The following is a 20,221-nucleotide window of genomic DNA, read 5'->3' on the forward strand; positions in this document are numbered from 1 at the left end:
TTTCCTCCCACTATCTGATTTTAAAAGCTTTTTTGCCCCATTCCTGTCCCTGCTTCCACCATATATATGGATTTAATATTCATAGATACAGGTTTGTACACATAGGTGTGTTTATTTCATACCACCCAAATGCATAACTACCTACATACTTCTCTTCATAAGGAATATGAGGCAGAGAAACTAATGTACAGACACACCAGAATGTCTCAGAGATGAAAAAAACAACAAAAAGCAAAGAACATCAGAGCCCATCTCTGGCAAAGGAGTACAAAGATGAAGTTCATCCAGATCCAGAGAAAAGCAATAAAAAAGTGAAACTATATGCCCTAAGTGTAGTTATTTCCTCCTATAATATGAGCTCATATAGTGAAAGGGGCTGAAACTAATAAAAGTATTTATATATACATGCAGGTATGTTTTTATTGTGGTAGCGAATAGTCCTCAAGGAAGTTTAAAGCTAGCATTTTTACTTGTAATAAACAAATATCATTAGTGTGCAACAGTACATTAGTGAAACTAATAAATACAAAAAACATTTTTTCACAACATGCAAGACAATACAACAGTTGAACACGCGCAAGATGTGATGTGTACATGAACACTCTCCTAAGAGGTGTACCGCTACCTATTGGCATAGCATACAGGCTTCTGAAAGGCGCATTGTGTCACGGTCATTTCGGATCACAGCAATACCAGAAGCCTTGCAGAGCAATTGTCAAAAATACTGGAGTGTTGATTGCACCTGCAAGGTTTTGAGCCACTGCTTGCTCTCTTCCCCAGGGTTTTGCCTGTACTCTATACGTTTTCCCCTTAGACCATAAATACCAATCTCCTTACTAGCTAGAAAACATCTATCATGTACTTGGCTTAGTTTAATATAACTATAGCAATGACACTTACTACAAAGTAAGCTGTACTTTCTTCTGCAATGTGAGATCAAAGTACAAGATCAACAAGAAAGCACTTAATGAAAGTAAACAGTAACAAAAAGCTTCCTATTAAGTAAATACATCATTCAATTTTGAAATATTGTCACTGGAAGGAACAAAGCAAATCTATTCTTAATTACTGCCAGAGCAGGATTAAGAAGTTGTTTTACTAAATTACTGTGCAGATGCAGGCAGTATCTTTCAGTGGTTACATGAGTTCTCATTCACAGAATAACACCTTCCTTCTCGGGTACAATCACCTCTCATATTTTATTACTTAAAGTCAAAAACAAATTTGAAGGAATCCTTCCACTCCCCCTGTGCATAACAGACCTGTCCATTTGCTTGGTTTTTCTTTCCTGTGCCAAGTGCTGGTTACTGCCCTAGGGGAAATATGGTAACAGACAATCCATTATCTTGTTTGTTATGACCTACACTATATTTTTCAAAGTATTTAGCAGAAGAACCATAAAGAAACCATAAAGAACCATGCATTACAGTACACTCAAAGACTGACAATAAAAAAACCCACAATACGTTGTTTCAAACAAAAACCCGGAGTACACTCTGTCTGCATCACAAAAAACTGATGTAGTTATTCTGGAAATTCAAGGACTCTGGCACTACAGGCATGCAGAAAGGAAAAGAGCTAAGTAACAGAGATAAAAGCTTGTGAGTGAACTCATTCAGTGCTTCCACATGTGCTGAAAGTTTAATTTCTTGTGTTTTGGTTAGAAATTTGCAAGGAGTAGACCTCCATATTGCCCAGCCAAGCCAATATCAGAGATAAGAGCTCTGTCAGCCAAAGCATCCAAAACTATGCTTCAATATCAAGGTCAGAAAAGCTTTGTTATTTCCAAGCAAAAAGAGTATCTGCTGCATGTCTGTTTTGACTGGTGATGTAGCTTGTCCTGGCAAGCAGTCCAGGCACTCACTCTCATTATAAAATAAAGCTACCTCAAGAGCTAATTTGCTCATTTACAGGACCTACAAGGGGTTGAGAGGTATGGACTAAAGCTGAATATATCACTGAAAAACTCTGCTTCTTTCCCCTTTCTCTCTCTCTAAAGCAAAGCAGAATCTCTTGGAAAAGATGGTACTGGAAACTCTGAATCCAATGCACTACAACATCACCAGCCTCGTACCAGATACGATGCCAGTGGCCACAGTGCCCATACTTATTCTCATGTGCTTTCTGTTTCTAATATGGAATCATGAAGAAACTTCATCAATACCAGGTAATTCAACTTTACCTATAGTATCACCTAAAAGCTTTGGTTTCTCAAATTTAAGTGGGAAAGTAATGCTGAATAATGATTGTATGCCAACAAAATTTACTGAGTCAGTTTAAATAAAACAGCTTTTTAAAATAACTGATAAAAGGAATCAGGCTCTATTTAACCTCAGAACTTCCGTAATAAACCTGGCTTGGTTATATAAACATACAACATTTAGTTTTCTGCTTTATTATATATATGTTACAAAGATATAATACCATTTTACAAACTCTGGATGTTTGTATTTTCCTGTGCACTATAAACTTCTACTTTTTACATGTTTTAAGTTTAAAGCTTTCTAAGTGGTCTTTACTAGAAACAAAATATTATTTATGAAATTATTTTGCTTTTAGTAGATTACCAACTTTTCTCTCCATGTTTGGCACTGAAGACCATGCAGAACAGAATAACATCAAATGGTTTCCCTTTCAGAGGGCCCCATCTGTAATATTTTGGAGGCTTATGGTAGGGGACTATGGCTATTGATTCAACCTATTCATCGTTAGCTGCAATGCAATGACCTACTGCCTGAATGAGAGCAGTGCACACACCTCCCAAAGGTGTCAACAGGAATAATCCTGAACTAATACAGTCGCACGTGAATGAAATTCTGAGAAAAGACCCTTGCCAAACATCCTTCAATGTGCTAAAACTCATCAAAAGTTAGAGAACAGGGGAAAGTATTCACAGAAGGTTATTCATTCTATTTGAATGCTTGATTGGATTAACAAGAAGATAGATCTAAATTAATATGATTTAAGTTCACAGTGGAGCCATAAGCAACTTTTACACTTTTAAAGCATATGCAAGAGTTTTATAAGTAATTAATTTGTTTCATTTTATAGAGCTAGATTTTTGTTTTGCAGACAAAAGAGGCAAATTAAGCTTTCCCTGAAGAAGGAAACTTTCTTTTAAAAATAATTACAGGCAAATTCTCTCCTGTTGTTTCCACTTTTTCCTTTTTGTAGTAAGAAGGAAATTTGGTGCTGAGTTATAGGGGAAGGATTTAGTTGAGAACTTTGTTGACTAAAGCCTTATTAATCCACTCTTAGCTCCTACTTAAGCATGTTTTCATAAGTTCACAGCAGTAAACTACTTTTTCCTTTAAATATCTGTTTTCTCACTATAGTATTAATAACTTTAAGAGAAATGTAATTAATTACATTTAATTACATCAAAAGGATATTGACTTTTGTAGGTGTTACTATGACTCTTCAACACAAAAATCACTCAAAGGATTTGTTAAAATCACAAATTAATAAACCAGATACATTTTTTTCTAGATCATTTCTTCTTAGTCTCAAAGCAGCAATTTGGAGTTGTATCAAAAAGTAATTAGTCATTTATTGTATATACATTGAATGGACTATAGACTTCCATAGATATTAATATAGAACAATAATATAGGCTAACATAGGTTTCAACAATGTAGATGCAATCTTCTCTAGGACAGAACCTGAGAATGGGATTGTATATGTGAACTGTGCAGTGCGGACCCTGACTGATCCATTAAAAAGCTCCTTTGAAAAGGGTGATGATCAGAGATGTATCCTTGTCAGTGAGCACTACTCAGACCAAACTTTTCTTACCCTCTTTCCTAGGGCCAGGATACTGTATGGGAATTGGTCCCCTCATTTCACATGGGAGATTTCTCTGGATGGGAGTAGGTAACGCCTGCAACTACTACAATAAGACATATGGAGAATTTGTGAGGGTTTGGATCAGCGGTGAAGAAACATTTATAATCAGCAAGTAAATCCTTGTTTTCTATCTTTAATAATATGAGGAGCTTTTGCATGTCTTTACAATGTCTTTGCTACTTTTTTTTCTGAAGAAGAATTGAAGTTATTCTTTTTCAAAAATTATCCTAACATAAGCCTTTTACTTCCTGCTGTTCACAGACCTTTTTCTAGTATTTTGAATACTAGAAAATACTATATTTTGAGTACTGAAGTCTATGTGAATTCTCTCATTTTCCTCATGGAAAGGAAGATTAAGCACTGTGGCTCAATCCTAAAAATGTTTACTGTCTCTCTTACTATTCCATTTAATATTAGGATTACATACTATACAGGAACCTAGACTGACTACAACGTAGGATTAAGCCAAACTTTTGTTTCCTTAAACAAAATTCTTAAGTTTCTCCTTAAAATGGGAGTAATGCTTGAAGATTATGGCTCCAATTCAGCATGCTAATTAAACAAATGCAGCATTATAGGATAATGAGCAATTCCACAACAATTAATGAGATTGCTCGTAGACTTCGATTATACACAGTATTAAACATAATGCTAAACCACAGTCTATCATTTTATTAGCTCCATGGATGGTTGCTTTCTTCTTACATTAGATCTTCTGGATGCTTCTGAGTTATGCTATGAAAAAAAGAGGTAGTAAAACATTTACCATGTGTAATCGATAAGGAATCACAACATTTTTATTAGCAATATCAATCGATCCATACTCAGTTTTCATTTAGTAAAAGCTTTCAAAAAGCAACGTAGTACAGAGGACTATCACAGGATTAGCCACATGAAGCAAGTCAGCTTCATCTCTGTCTGGTTTTATGGCTGTAAAAAGAGGTAATCATGACAGCAAAACTATTTAAATTCCTATCCCCCATAGATCAACTAATGTGTTGTAATGTTTTGGTAATGTAAAATGCTATGAACTCTTATTGCCATCTTCTACCTTCTGTACTGCCAATTCATCAGAAACAAATCAGGAGTGCTGATAAACAATGCCACAGCTGCAGCAGACTTTACAGTCAATACATTACTTCAGACTTAGAAACTTCTTGCTTAAAAGCATTGACAGTACATAGATAACTAGTATTTAACTTTTTTTAAAAACCAATAATTTAGAATAAAGTTTTCAGTGGATCATACTTTCACTGCAAAACTAAACATAACCTGGATTCTATAAAAGAATACTATTTCCACTAATGTCATCTGAATTTTTACCATCAAATCTAATTATACCAAGATGCTAATGGATAGAGAGGAGTAGCAGTCTTGTTTACAACAGATGTCGTCTTTTAGAGGACTTCATAAAAAAATTTCATAAGGCAAACCTGCTTATACAGGGTCACATGTCAAAGTCCTTCCTTAAAACATTATTATGTGTCTCCTGTGTAGATGTGTGCAATGGAAGGAAACAAAATGAGCCACCTGCACCTTTCCATTCCTCGGGACAGCTGTCATAATTCAATGCTATCTTTTCATGTTCATGAAAATAGAGATTGTGTTCTTGACATGCAAAAATCTTTTAAGGAAATCAGAAAAGACAGCAGATGTGGGGAAGTGTAGGAAAGAGAGAAAATGCTGAATTCCTTGGAAGGTCGGACCTGCAGATACACTCCTCCCTGTTTTTACTCCAGTCCTTAATCCATATTTATCTATTTGTACCATACAGCATCTCACTGTTAACTTTACCTCTGGCAATGCAAAACTACGGGGAAAACCTAGCACTGCTAAAGTCAGTATTTTGCCGAAGCAAAAGTCCCATTTACTTTGCCTGACTGAAAAATTAAAGTAATCCACCTAAGCAGCCTGGGATTTGGTCCATAGAGTATGCTACGTGGCAAAGAAAGTAGCATATTGTTTCATTTCAGTTTCTGTTCTGATTTCTTTCTTTTTGTTGGATTTCATTTGATCAGATTTTCATCGTCAGCATTTCTAAAATGCTAGCTCCCTCTAAAGGAAATTATATCTTAAAGCAATAATGCTGGTCACAACCTGTTTGCTAGCATATGTAACTAACCTTGTCAACTGTAAAAAGAATTATACGTATGATGGATTTCCCTAACATTTCTATTGAGGAATATTTATCCCACACATATCATCCTATTACGATGGCATATTTAAATGATGCATGTGTATTTATGCTTTCTGTATGTACCAAATAGCTACAAAAGTATAGCTGTAATTCAATACACATCTGTCAACTGTTAAATGAAATTATCAACTGTCAAATATTTTACACCTCATCTTCTGAAATATCTGACATTGGTCATTGCCCTGGTGTATCTACATGTTTCTATGTATCCACACTATTCAGATTAAAATCTTTTGGTAACCGTTTGCATTTTAACTGAAAAACAGTTTTAAATCTGAAATCTATTATACATTCTGAATGCATTCATCATCAATTTTCTTTAATTATGTAAAAGGAACAATATTTAATGTCAAGCATTCAACTTCCTGCTAAATTGAGAATGCAAGTCAGCACTGCAGTGCAACTACAACATGTCAGAATAAAAATGCTGCATACAGTCTATGAAACAGTATTTTTGTTTTGGGCTTTTTACTCCCCCTCTTTCTTTCCCAGATCCTCAAGTGTGTTCCATGTAATGAAACACTGGCATTATGTTTCTCGATTTGGGAGCAAGCTTGGATTACAGTGCATTGGCATGTATGAAAATGGGATCATATTTAATAACAACCCAGCACACTGGAAAGAAATTCGACCCTTTTTTACCAAAGGTAAATCAGTGCACCTTAATACACTGTATCACTGTAGCACGTATATTTTCTGAAATGCTGTTTGTCCTTTGCATACTTAAATTACAGAAATCAGTTCTCTTTACATAATCCATAGAAATATTTTATTGCACATGTTCTTTCATGCTTATCCTGCTTGGTATGTTATTTGAAATGGTCCTGAAGTAGTTTTGAAGATTCTTAATTTCATCCAACTAAAAAAAAATTAAATTATGCCAACAAGCCATGTTTTTAAATGTTTTTACATTTCAAGTCCTGCATTTATAGTGGCTCAACTGGAACTTCCATAAATGCAGTTGGCTGTCCCTATCCCAGCCTCCACCAAGTTCAAAGACTTTTCTGTCTTATTCTAATTGGAGGAAAAAGCTTTAGTTTCAAAATTAATTTAGAAGATGTGCATAGCAGAACTATTTATTAATCTCTTTAATATGACAGAAATCAATGTAGTAACAGAGAAAAAGATTGAAGCAATTAATATCACTAGGTTGAAATCAAATAGGAAATTACCTAAATAAACTCCAGTGTTACTATTTTATGAATCTGCAGTATTTTGATTCACCTTCTTGCCACAAATGGAAAATTTTCAGCATTTGCATATCATTAGAATTAGCTACTTCTGATGATGTTATAGCCTTCCTAACAAAATCACCACATTTGTTGTTCTGCAACCTCCACAGTTCAGAAAAGATTCTCACCAGCCAAGACTGCAGTAGTTTATGACAGTGATTCCAGAGCCTGAAAATGAAAGTAAAGTGACACCTAAAAGAAATTACTTATCTATTGGTTTAAATTTTATGTACTGTTGTGTGATATATCTGTGCTCCTATATGACACTTGGGCCTTTCCTACATGATTTTGCTATGGAAAAATATCAGCAACTTTGTACTGGTTGAAGACGGCAGGAAAAAAAATAATATTGTTTTTCTACTTACTCCTATAACTACCAGTTCTCTCTATTTATGAAACAGACCTCCTCTCTTCTCAATTACAAACATACAATCCCTCTCAACTTATATGTGAAAAAATAATACCCTTGAGGCAATTACAGCAATTCTGCTATGGAAAACTGATTTAAATGGAGTACTTGCAGCAAGATTTCCAAAGTCATTAAAAATTATCTGGATCCATTCCAGCTGAAGCCTATCAAAATCCCACTGAATTACATAGCAGCAGAACTGACCACTGCTTTTAGTTGATTTTGAATTCTTAAAATGCAATGAATCCCTCCTGACACTATCTCCACTGATAGGTTGGCAGACCAAGGCAGGCTAACACAAAGCCCACGGCCAGGCTAGGCTTCAGCGTGTCCAGAGCGATGTTACAGGTTGCCAGTAGGTTGCTGCAAAGCTTATATGCACCTTAAGAGCACCCAGGAATTATGTTTTCAGAAATACCCCACAAATCCCCAAGCTGCCTTCCCTACTCAGTGTCATTGCAAGGAAATGAGACAGGACATCCACGGTGCCTGTAATGGACATGAGGATATGGATACCCTCCCACACAGGAAGGTAGAACAAATGATGCCAAATATCTCTCCTTAGTGTGGTACGAACCTAACATAAACTGTGTGTCTGAAATATGAGGTGGCTGGATGCAAGCAAAGTTTGGGCTTCGAGTTCATTGCCAGTTTAAATCAAAATGCTGACAGTTTTCTTTCAAAAGATGAAAAATCAGTAAGTTTCAGAATGATTTTATACCTCTCACTCACATGGTAACGTTTCACGTTTTATTGACACCATTATTACCAATTGGTAAGTTGTAACTAAGTAGGAAAGTTAACCAATCTTATGATCATTTTGCACATGCATTTCAGCTCTGTCTGGCCCTGGTCTGGTGCGTATGATAGCAATTTGTGTTGAATCAACAATTGACCACCTGGACAAACTAGAGGAGGTAACCACTGAAGTAGGAAACATCAATGTGTTGAACCTCATGAGACGGATCATGCTTGACACATCTAACAAGCTTTTTCTCGGGATCCCTTTGGACGGTACTAACACCTTTATTTTTATACCCTATGGTGGATCTAAAGCACCTGTCCAAAGAAAACTCATTGACATCACTCAGCAGTTTGTTTCAGAACAGTCACTTACAGAGCAAGAACAGACTCTTACATCACCATATCATTAATTGAAATTGATTTATGAGTTATTTTAGTTCTAAAAGAGAATTTTATATGACAAAAAAAAAAATACATTTAGCTTGTCCCATTCACCTTAGTAAATACTACCATTTAAAGAGATTTTTATGCACTGAGTTGGTACAATCCCGATATTATATGCATGTAAGAATCGGAAATCTTTCTGCCAAACTAAATGATTACCTTGAAAAGTTCACTGGAAAATTTATGTCTTCTGTGATTTCTTCATCCTCAAAACCATATGACAGAAATAGCATTATCGTGATGTATAAATTATCCCATTTCAATACGCTGCGAGAGTTCTGCTTCTGCTCTCCTGTGGGAGACTATTTGACTCTGGTTGACACATCACTGTCTCCTTTTTGCTAGCTACCAGGAGTTTTTACAAAGTTCTATATCTTTTCTACAGTCTGCTATGAATGTTTCCTAATGCTGTCTACCACATATTAAAACCAATTGTTTATCAAATTCCCATGAACTTAGTCAGGGTAGGAAACAGAGCCTTACTATTAATTTTTCTGAAGCATTTGTGTTATTTGACTATTGAGGTTTATATTTTATAATGTTTTTTTAACATTTATTTTCAGAAAGTGCCATTGTACTAAAGATTCAGAACTACTTTGATGCTTGGCAAGCACTTTTATTAAAGCCCGACATCTTTTTTAAGATTTCTTGGCTGTGCAAGAAATACGAAGAGGCAGTGTAAGTATTAATAGTGTTACAAATCATTTGCATAAGATTCTAAGAAAGAGATCTTCCTTGATATTTTCCTCTGCCTTTTAGAAAACAAACTCTGAAACTCACAAAGGTGGCTGGCTGAAGTCCCCTACCTGCAGACCCAAGGTAGCAACAGAACAAAATTTGCCACTGATGCTACAAGTGGCTGATCTGGGGGGATGATTTAAAGCACTTGTCTATTCAGTCTTAGTTTACTCACCAAAATATTAGTTATTGCCAGCTCAACTGTGAAAGTAAATTGAAATCACTGGTTCAGTTCAAACAGGCAAGGAAAAGCCACCATATGGGGTGAAGTCACACTTGCTCTCTAGTTGAGGACAGTCAATAGTAGGCTACAGTTCATCAAAACAAGAAAACCCGTCTACATTCACGGCACTGTCCCAGAAGAGGTAACCATTGATACAATTCTATTTATTGGTGCCCCCAACATGCATTTTTGAGTCAATAACTCATTTTTGAGTTAAAACTTGGTGGTCAGCATGATAATCCATTTCGAGGGTTTTTTAACCCTAAATAAGGAACAAATATGTTTTGCCATCTTCCTCTTTGCAAAAACACAAAATGCCTCTTCTTTATTTTTTTTTTTTACAATCTCATTTGCTGTCGTTTGCCAAAAGAGGGCTGGCTGTAAAAAGAAGTAGCAATCAGTTTCTTCATTTTGGATATTGATTCCATCGAGTGAGAGAAACTACTACTTATGAAGCATGTGTAATAAATTGTTTTGATAGTGCAATATAACATAATGGCTTTAAGGGAAAGATGGAGGTTCATCTAAAGTAATTGACAACTCTTATGAACTAGACACAAAATATACCTTCTCTAACATTTGCTTGCCAGTTTTATTATGGCACTGATCAGTGCTTTATCCTGTGATTCTAATAATAGATAACTGTGGTGGCCCAGTCATTACTTTACCCTGCAAGCAAATGATGTTTCAAAAGCAATCCCATTAAAATAGACTTATTCATAAATTTCTACTGTAAAAAAAATTTATAAAGATTGATGGACTTAAAGCAATGCAAAGAACCACCACAGGATATGATGACTTCTGATAGAGCTGGCAAAAAGGACCATTTGCTATTTCTAATACACAAAAAAAATGTTATAAATAATAAGAACTGTACCAAGTTTGAAGTTTTAAATGCATTTACCCCTACAAAACCCAGTCAAATTTTCTACCCCAACAATAACAAACACCAATGGAAAGCCTGAGAATTCAATTCAAAAACTTTTCAAAATACCTTTTAAAAAGAATTGCCTTCAAATCTATAGATAATTGAAAATCCCAAATAAAATTATAAAAACTGTTGGACTTTGCTTTTTTCCACCACAGAAACACAAACTGTTGACACAGTATTACTATTTAAATATGAAACATTTAGACCAACTCTACCTTCAAGACAGTACAGTTTTTCTAACACTTATCTACAGTTTTCTAAGAATTGTCACTCACATTCTCAAAGTTTATTTTATTCACTAATACAGCATAAAATAGAAGGAAATAAATTATTTGGAAGTGTTAATAAATCTTTAAAAACTTTATTCATTAATAGGATACACATCCTTTTCAGTCTATCCTATTAAAAAAAGAATAAGATTTCTGTCCAAACTAACAAGCAATCATTGATAAGAAATAATAAGAAAATACACCTTTCCCTTAGTATTACTGCTTTTGTAGAGAACCATATAACCACTCAGGAAAACTTAATTTCTGCCATTCTTAGATGTTTTTATTGGTATAAACTCTATGTTTCTAATAATATGCTAGTGTATACTAGAAGTCAATATGTTGGATTTCACCTGTTTTCAGCAAGGATCTGAAAGGAGCAATGGAAATCTTAATAGAACAAAAACGACAAAAGCTTTCCACTGTTGAAAAGTTGGATGAACACATGGATTTTGCATCCCAGTTGATTTTTGCACAGGTATTGGCAATGTACTCAAAACATGGTTAACTTTGACTTTTCTGACATTTTCCTGTCACTAACAGCACAGGCTTTGCAACTTGAATTTCATGTATCTATTTGAAAGTCATGTCATCATAAAGGGATACAAAGTAGTTAGTTCTGGAGAGTCCCTAAGAGCAATTCAAACATTGAATAGTTGCATTTTCTGGAACAGGTGCTTGGCTGATTTTTTTCACGGCTTAAACAACATCCTGAAAACTCTTGCATCTATCCTTGAATGTCCTCCAGTCTTTCCCTAATCCCTGTATTTTATCTTGATGTATTGCCTTTTGCTTGCAAAGGCTTCAAATGCTATGAAAATCGTATCTTGTATAATCTCTGACAGCTCACAAACTCTGTGAGAAAAGGCAATGAATCAATAAGAATCTGAGCTAAGAACAACCTCTTGCTTTTCTGAAAGATAGAATCATAGAACCATAGAATGGTTAGAATTGGAAGGGACCCTAAAGATCATCTAGTTCCAACCCCCCTGCCATGGGCAGGGACACCCCCCACTAGACCAGGCTGCTCAAAGACCCATCCAGCCTGGCTTTGAATACCTCCAGGAATGGGGCATCCACAACTTCCATGAGTAAGCTGTGCCAGGGTCTCACCACCCTCACAGTAAAGAATTTCTTCCAATATCTAATCTAAATCTCCCCTCTTTCAGTTTAAAACTGTTACCCCTCGTCCTATCACAACACTCCCTGATAAAAGAGTGCCTCCCCATCTCTCCTGTAGCCCTTTTAGATACTGGAAGGGGCTATAACGTCTCCTCAGACCCTTCTCTTCTCCAGACTGAACCACCCCAACACTCTCAGCCTGTTCTCACAGCAGAGGTGCTCCAGCCCTCTGATCATCTTTGTGGCCTCCTCTGGACAATAAAAGAAAGATAATACACACCCATCAAAACATGAGTTTTTTGTTTTTCTCTAAAAGACAAAAAATAAATGAGATGAGACTGAAAGACTATCAAGATTTTTACTTTTGTTTAAAGCAGATATTCTAAGTCCTTCCCATTCTACTGCTATAGGACCTTTGTTTGGCATCAGAGGTCAGCAATCAACATTTTCCCCAAAATTTCCAATTTTTTCAGAACAGAGGGGATCTGACTGCCGAGAACGTGAACCAGTGTGTGCTGGAGATGATGATTGCTGCTCCTGATACTCTGTCTGTGACTCTCTTCTTCATGCTAATACTGATTGCAGAACACCCCACAGTGGAAGAGGAAATGATGAGAGAAATTGAAACTGTTATGGGTAAGCAGGAGCTGCAAACTCAGTGATGTGGGATTATAATTTTGCTTCAGCAGTGATCTAATTTCAATTCTTCAAAGGCTGAAAATTCTAAGTGTTTTCTTCTAACAGAAGCATTTGCTATAAAATATGTGAACTACCATTATATTAAGAATATTTTATTCAAGATCAAATGAAAGAAGATGAGCAATCTGTAAGATAAATAGGAATAATCAGAAATGACAATCTATTAGAAAGAATGCACTATAGTCACTCCTCAGCAACAGCAGTGCAAATCAGCACTCACCTCGTAAGTTCCATTGAAATTATTTTCCATTTACCTTGAAATAGCAAAGGGGACACTCATTTCAAATACTTCTAAATCACCAATATTTCTCTGTGTATATATGGAACCTCTCTAAGTTTCACTCTGACTGCAGAAGGGAAAGATTAGAGAAAATTAAAATTATATTCTGCTGTCATCCATTTTGATATCAAACTGGTCTCCTCTTTAATTACAATCAAGGTATTCCAAATTTGTATTTTTCCCTTTCTCTAGATTTCATTCAAAGCTTGATACTGAACTAATACAGAAACTAATTTCATCCACTCTCTTTCAATATTTACTTCTGGTCAGTTAAACACTGGAAAGCGTATAACAAGTCTTTTACTCTTTTTCTAAGGTACTTTCAATTAACCTTATGTTACTGTCCTCATGAGAGCTGACCACTCACTTAATCATCTTGCCTATTTCTTTCTCACAGCCTTGATTTCTAAGACAGTAGAATATTGTTGCCTTTCCCTTAAGCAAATGACCAACTAGGGTAGCAAAGATGCCTTTTATCTTGAAAACCTGCCAGCGCAGTGGTGAGCCTGTACTTCTAGAACTGCCCATGGCTTGAAAGTTGAAGTAAGGCTCCCACTGGCAACGCTGATACCGGTGCTGATGGAATCAAGCTAGGAGGAAGTTACTCATGGTAACCAAAATAGCCAGGCCACAGTAGGACCTAGCTGTACATCCAGCCAAACCCAATCACATGGTGAAAATTTAAGGTCCTCACAAAGTTATTGCCCATCTGCAGACTACTCCCAGGTTCCCTTTGCTGTCAGCTCTTCAGCAAAGATTTATTTACTGTGTCTTGTTGCCCTCAGTGATACAAAAGTCAAGGAAGGAGTTTTGTCATTAACAAGAAAGCAGAACAAAGGCTCATAATGTATTCAAAAGAAAAGGTGAGAATATCATAAATTAATAAACTGGGGTTTATGCTGATGAAAAATATACCAGATTTCCCAAATATGCACGGTTACATAAAACTCTTCAGAAGCTGTTGGATCCTTCCTGCCATTTCAGGAACTGAGAATCTTCCAAAAATGTTTTGGTATTTGTACAATGAAGCTATTCAATTCATAACCAGCTTCTTTACCATCTGTTTTATTCCTCAAGGTGACAGAGACATACAGAGTGATGACATGCCAAACTTAAAAATCGTGGAGAACTTTATTTATGAGAGCATGAGATACCAGCCAGTTGTGGACTTGATCATGCGAAAAGCTTTACAAGATGATGTAATTGATGGCTATCCAGTGAAAAAGGGGACAAACATTATTCTCAATATTGGACGGATGCATAAGCTTGAATTCTTCCCAAAGCCAAATGAGTTTTCTCTTGAAAACTTTGAGAAAAATGTAAGTTTTCTATCTTATTTCTTACAAAAAATTGGTTATAATTTATCGACAATGTATCTTTCTCTTATTTCGATCAAGAACTTTGTGACCATTAGACTGTTTTTCCTTTGAAGTGCCTAGTTAACTATACATCCTGCTTATTACTGTTGTTATTATTATTAAAGCTGGGCAGATATTTTCCCGTCAAAGTGCCTCTTAAAATGTAATTATGATATGGAATACAAAGTTTTTCCAGACACCTTAACTCCAATTAAAAATTTCTAGTTAAATTTGTCAACAACACTCATAGTTCCCATTACATCCTCTGTCATTGGACAAAACAGTCTCCAGAGAGCTAGAGCCGTGCAAGCAGTACAACACAGCTGAGGCCACATGAGGGTTCTCTGGATAGGTGAAGCAGTATAGTAGCTCCAGAGAGACTGTGAATGTACCACCCATTTTTTTCTCTTTTTTTTTTTTTTTTTAATTCCTAAATAAAAGTAAACATCTTTTCTAGACCAAAATGGAAATCCTAATTTTTAGCCAACTAAATACTGCAGATGTTGAGTAATTCAGTCCCCGTTCAGCACAGCATTTCCATTTAAGTTAGAATATAACTCCCATAACTGCAAGAATTTTCTTTACTTGACATTACCGAGTCCTGTATCAAAAGCAATATGTGAACTTTTTTCCTACTTGTAATCCCCTACTATGGAAAATCATCCTTCAGATTATTTACTTTCATTTAGACCTCTGCTTTTCTGGTTACTCATTACAAATATTGTTTTGCAAAACCCTATTTGTTCAGCAATAATAATCTTCAGAGATGAAAACTGTATTGAAAGAAAATAGCTTCATTCTATGGCTTGTTTCACTCATTTTTGACCATCAACCAGCACAGATGGAAGTGGAAAATACTGCTACCCATGTGACAGAGAGCACAAAATATAAAATACTAAGGTTTGGTTTGCACTTCCACAAGGGAATTAGAAAGATCTCTGGAATAAATAGCCAAGCAAGAGCAGAGAGCATAATCAACTTAGTTCTATGAAAGGAATCTCAACTGCAGAATATTAGCCTTGCTATCACAGGCGCACACATTTTCCTGGTATGCAAGCTTTCTTACATTTTCTAGTGACTTGTCAAATATTAAGGTTGAATGGTGTTGAAGAAAAAAGGTTAAAGTTTCCTACAGCTGTCATAGTTCTCATTTCATCTAGCTCATAAAGTTAGGAAATAATTTTATTACCTGGCAAAACTTTTTTCTTTTGAGTTGTTAGTGGCTGCACACATAAGTCTCCACGGATAATTTAATATAAAGCAGCCTTTTCTACTCTATTCTTGGGTTAAACAGGAAGTCAGAACACAGCTAGTATCTTATTTTTTTAAAAAGAAAGCTACACAGATGAAGAAAAAATATTTACTTATAGCCAGACTTGCTTTTTCTTACTGATAACAAGTATCTTTGTACCTCATTAGCAGTACTATTCTTGCTGTTGGGACTGTTTTGGTTAAGCGATCTATTCAATGTCAATAAAAGTAGCAGTAACTGGCTGTGCATTCTTCAGCCCTCCTGGGAATCCTGCATTTGACATTTTAGTTGATAGGACAGGAGGCAATCATTGTGTAAGTGTTCTCTCTCTATTAGATATCAAATAACATTTTCAGTGCTACATTTTATGACAAATTCTCAGGAACATTAGATTTTTAATGACAATTGTAGTAGGTGTATGGCTTTATGATTAACTTTAGACAGGGCATCAGCTTGTATCTCAGACATTTATGAGCTTTGTAATGAACATTTTCTGAAAAAGTTTTTAATGAACTTTAACATATATTGAAGAGCAAAAGCTTCACTCCGTTTCACAGCTTGTGGTAAAAACCCTGTAGTTCACAGGATGAACAGACTGAAACACACGGGCAGAATTCAGTCACTTAACTTGACATTCCTTGCTACGTTAGCATTTAAAATGGCATACCTTCTGTAGGTGTCTCTGTATTTTGGCCTGATTTGGGTGGGAGAGCTGTTCAGTGTAAAGGAAAGCAAGTGCTCCTAAGAGATTCTTTCCACGAGTTTTTCAGAATATATTTACTACCAATTTCCATCAAAAATTTGGCTACTTTTATGAAGAAAAAATTGTCTTAAAAGTTTATTCTTCGTATTATTCTGTGCAGGTTCCTTCACGCTACTTCCAACCATTTGGATTCGGCCCTCGGGGCTGTGTAGGAAAGTTTATTGCCATGGTAATGATGAAAGCAATTCTGGTGACTCTTCTGAGACGGTGCAGAGTACAGACAATGAAGGGAAGAGGCCTTAACAACATCCAGAAAAACAATGACTTATCCATGCACCCAGTAGAAAGGCAGCCTCTGCTAGAGATGGTTTTCACACCAAGAAGAAACACAAACAAAAATCAGGATGACTAAAATGGATCAGCACCAGCATTAAAGTTACAGGGCTTTCTCAGCCACAGCCACTAAGAAATCCCCATCATTCCTAGGTAAAGTTCTAGAGTAAAACAATTTTTGCCCCCTAAATCACTACAGCTTCAGATGACAACTTGTTCTGCCTGCACAGCAGAACTCTGGCCACAACTTCAGTGTAATAAAGTAAGACTAAAACTACAAAATAGCTGTTAAGTGATGCCACATTATATGCAGGATTCCTGACTACTTTATAAAACCAGCAAGTTCAGACAAAGTTATGCCTTGCTTTTCAAACAGCGCAAGTTCAGAAGTTTGGGGGTCAACAAAAGAACATTCCTGATGTGTATTCAATTTCAGAACTACTCCCCCCTTGCCCCCACCTCCCAAAGTTGGACCTAGCAGTATTTAACTACTGCAAAAGCCCTAATTTTCTGGGTTTGAAAACATCTGACTGAATAATATTAAAGTTGATGTTAAGACTATGAAACAATCAAAAATATTTAGGACATATACAAGTTATAAAAAAATGCTTGTATAAGAAGTCATTCAAAAATTTTTCTCTACCATGTTTTACTTTCATATTAAACAGACACCAAAGACTTACAGTGTCAGATAGATTTCACTGAGGGTAGTAATTTTCAGAGCACTAGGTAATATGACAACTGAGGTAACTATTCTATGGTCTTGAAACCCAGTGTCCTGCTACAGAGGATCTGTAAACGTCAGCAATGATCAGCTGAGAAAAAGGTAATGAATATAAAACATTACCGCTAGTATTACACAGGGCAGAGGGAAAAATGGTCACAGCTCCACCTCATCTAGGTAACTGGAGAAATTGCGCACCTCACCACAGTTTGGTGAAGCAGTTCAAATTCTCTCTAAGCTGCCTAAGCAGTACCAAATCCTGTTTCAATTGCTCAATTCTACTTCAGAGAGTAAGATTTGGAGTCGTTGCCTGTGTTCCCACACCACAGCAGGGGAGAAAGTCCCTCCCAAATTATCCACATAGCTCTTATGGCTCCTCCAGAAAGAGCACCGAGCTGCATCCTGCTCTCAAGCATCCTGCTTCACACCCACTCATTTAAAGAGAGCCAGTAGCATAAGAAGAGAAACACTGGCTCAAGAGGTAGACTTTTTTATTTTTTTTTAAAGGTAAAACAGGCTTCACTCATCTACTTAAGGTAAGATGGCAGTCTCATTGGGTAAATGCTCAGAGTTCTATAGTGTCAAAGGAGAGAAGTTCTGAAGTAACAATCAGATTTCTAGAAAACGTTTTTAAAGGGTTTTCTGCATACACAGATTTGTATATTAATTATAAATTAGGCTTAGTTTTATACTTAGTCCTTAACAGGAAAGATACATAACTACCCAAAATTTCTTGGTGAAAATGGACCTATCTCGAAATCTGTAGAATCTTGACGTTCATTGATATCTCTATCAGCCTAATGATGAGTTATTGGTTTGGTCAAGAAGAAAAAGACCCTCCCGGCTTAATGATCACATTCCTTGACAGAGACTTCCCATGTTCGGTAAGCTTGAGTTTTCATACTGTGTAACCCAAAGAAAGGAGTTTTCTGGATAAAGTGCCTTCATAAAGCCAACCAACCAATGTACAATGGGCTTTATATTAACCTTTTCCTTCCAAGTCACTTAAACTGTAAAAGTAAAAAAAAAAAAAAAATATGTATTTTGTATGACCTTACTTCAAAAATCTAATTACAATTAATTAGATTAACTAATCTGTCCCCTCAGACCACTGCTCTCAGGTGCAGGTTCAGCAGAGGAAGATCTACCCAGTAGCATGGAAAAATTGCATAAACCAAACAAATAAATATGTGTTCCAGCCAAAGGTAATGAGAGTTAGGTCAGGCTGGGGCTGCTAACAAAGAGAAGCTGCACGTTTAGGTGTTTTCTCAAAACAGCATGTAAATTTTCTAGAGTAATTAAAAAAAAAAAAATCAAACTTGAAAGCAGAATAATTTATTGAAGCTAGGTTGCTTTTAAAGCTTTCTCCATTGCATTTGCCTGGTACCCAAAAATAACAATAGTAAAGGGCAATCCCATACCACCAGTAAACACAGACAAAATTGGGCATTTAAAGATGTATAGAAATATAAGACTTCTATTATGTCATGAAGCAACACAGTGGTATGAACCTTTGGAATATCTAATGTAACCTCTATTTCTACATTATCTGTAGCCTTTAAACTAGGAAATTGCTAGAGCTGTTGGGAGAATAAAACAACAAACCAAAAAAAAACCAACCCACAAAAACTTATTAAATCCCATTCTTACTCATTCTGTATTGTAAAATACCAAAAAGGGTACTTCAGGGACACACGTTTCTCGTTTGTATGAGAACTTTAAAACGAAACCCACTGAAGGGTCTTTTTTCTCGGGAATAAACTACTATTTCATATGCAGTATGCATCTTTGTTTATTTCACACACAAAAAACATTTCTTTTAGTGATAAGTTACTCTCTGATTTTCCATCTCATAATTATAGGTCTCTCCCCGAGTAAAATTTTTCACAGGGTTGGAATTAATAAATTACTTTTATCATTCAAATTTTGAGACAATTATATAAAATCATGTAGATATATGGAAAATGCATGCTGTTCTGATTTTTTAAATGTATTATATATTGTTGAATTTGTAGACTGGAATTTCAGAAACTTTATTACCATAATTATTCTATGGAAGAAATAAAGCAGGTTCGTTTTTTACTTTTTGTAAGCAAGCCTGCAGAACTATTTCCCTTTGTATTTTAAGTATCTTCTTTCTGATATGCTTTGCACGCAGAGTTTCTGGTCCTCAAATTTCTACAGTACTTAATTTCATCCAAATGTGGACAACAGACCTGTTAATTAATCTCAGCTGTTAGCTAATCTGAGCCCAATTCTCCATATCTTTATTATGTCTGTTATGCAGTGGTCTATTTGCATGAATATTTGCACGGTAAGATCCATTTCCCTTTCCCATATACTTACATATGTTTGAGAACTGCAGTTGGTGAAGCAGTATTTCAAAGCTTGCCATGTGGATATAAACAGTTTAAATCTTTTCAATGTATATATGCCATTGTACAAAACAGCTCTGATTTTAAATGGTGTTTTATTACCAGGTACTGTAAAAATTTAAGTGACTTAAAACCATATCAAGTCTACTGTCATCAAGTGGCTATTCCATTAATGTTCAATACATCAACATAGACCAAACTTGAAGACTATGTTTTATACATCACTGTGATTATGGGCTGCTCACAGCACATAAATGTGGATGTTGTTACAAAATAAAATAATCATGAAATAAAAGTCGTATGCTCAAAAACGAGTTTTAAATCATGTTTCATTGTGTTTTC

The 20,221-nt window shown here is 35.7% G+C and overlaps 1 protein-coding gene across 1 annotated transcript; it reads left to right on the forward strand.

The window, feature by feature from the left end:
- Window positions 1-1,809: 1,809 nt before the first annotated feature.
- Window positions 1,810-16,859, forward strand: CYP19A1 (cytochrome P450 family 19 subfamily A member 1). Its single transcript, XM_074155989.1, has 9 exons — window positions 1,810-2,167; window positions 3,808-3,958; window positions 6,536-6,690; window positions 8,522-8,698; window positions 9,436-9,550; window positions 11,397-11,511; window positions 12,629-12,791; window positions 14,212-14,453; window positions 16,608-16,859. The coding sequence occupies exons 1-9, from the start codon at window positions 2,023-2,025 to the stop codon at window positions 16,857-16,859; spliced, it is 1,515 nt and encodes a 504-aa protein (XP_074012090.1). The 5' UTR covers window positions 1,810-2,022.
- Window positions 16,860-20,221: the final 3,362 nt, after the last annotated feature.

This window comes from Numenius arquata, chromosome 11 (assembly GCF_964106895.1).
Source record: "Numenius arquata chromosome 11, bNumArq3.hap1.1, whole genome shotgun sequence".
Classification (NCBI taxonomy): domain Eukaryota; kingdom Metazoa; phylum Chordata; class Aves; order Charadriiformes; family Scolopacidae; genus Numenius; species Numenius arquata.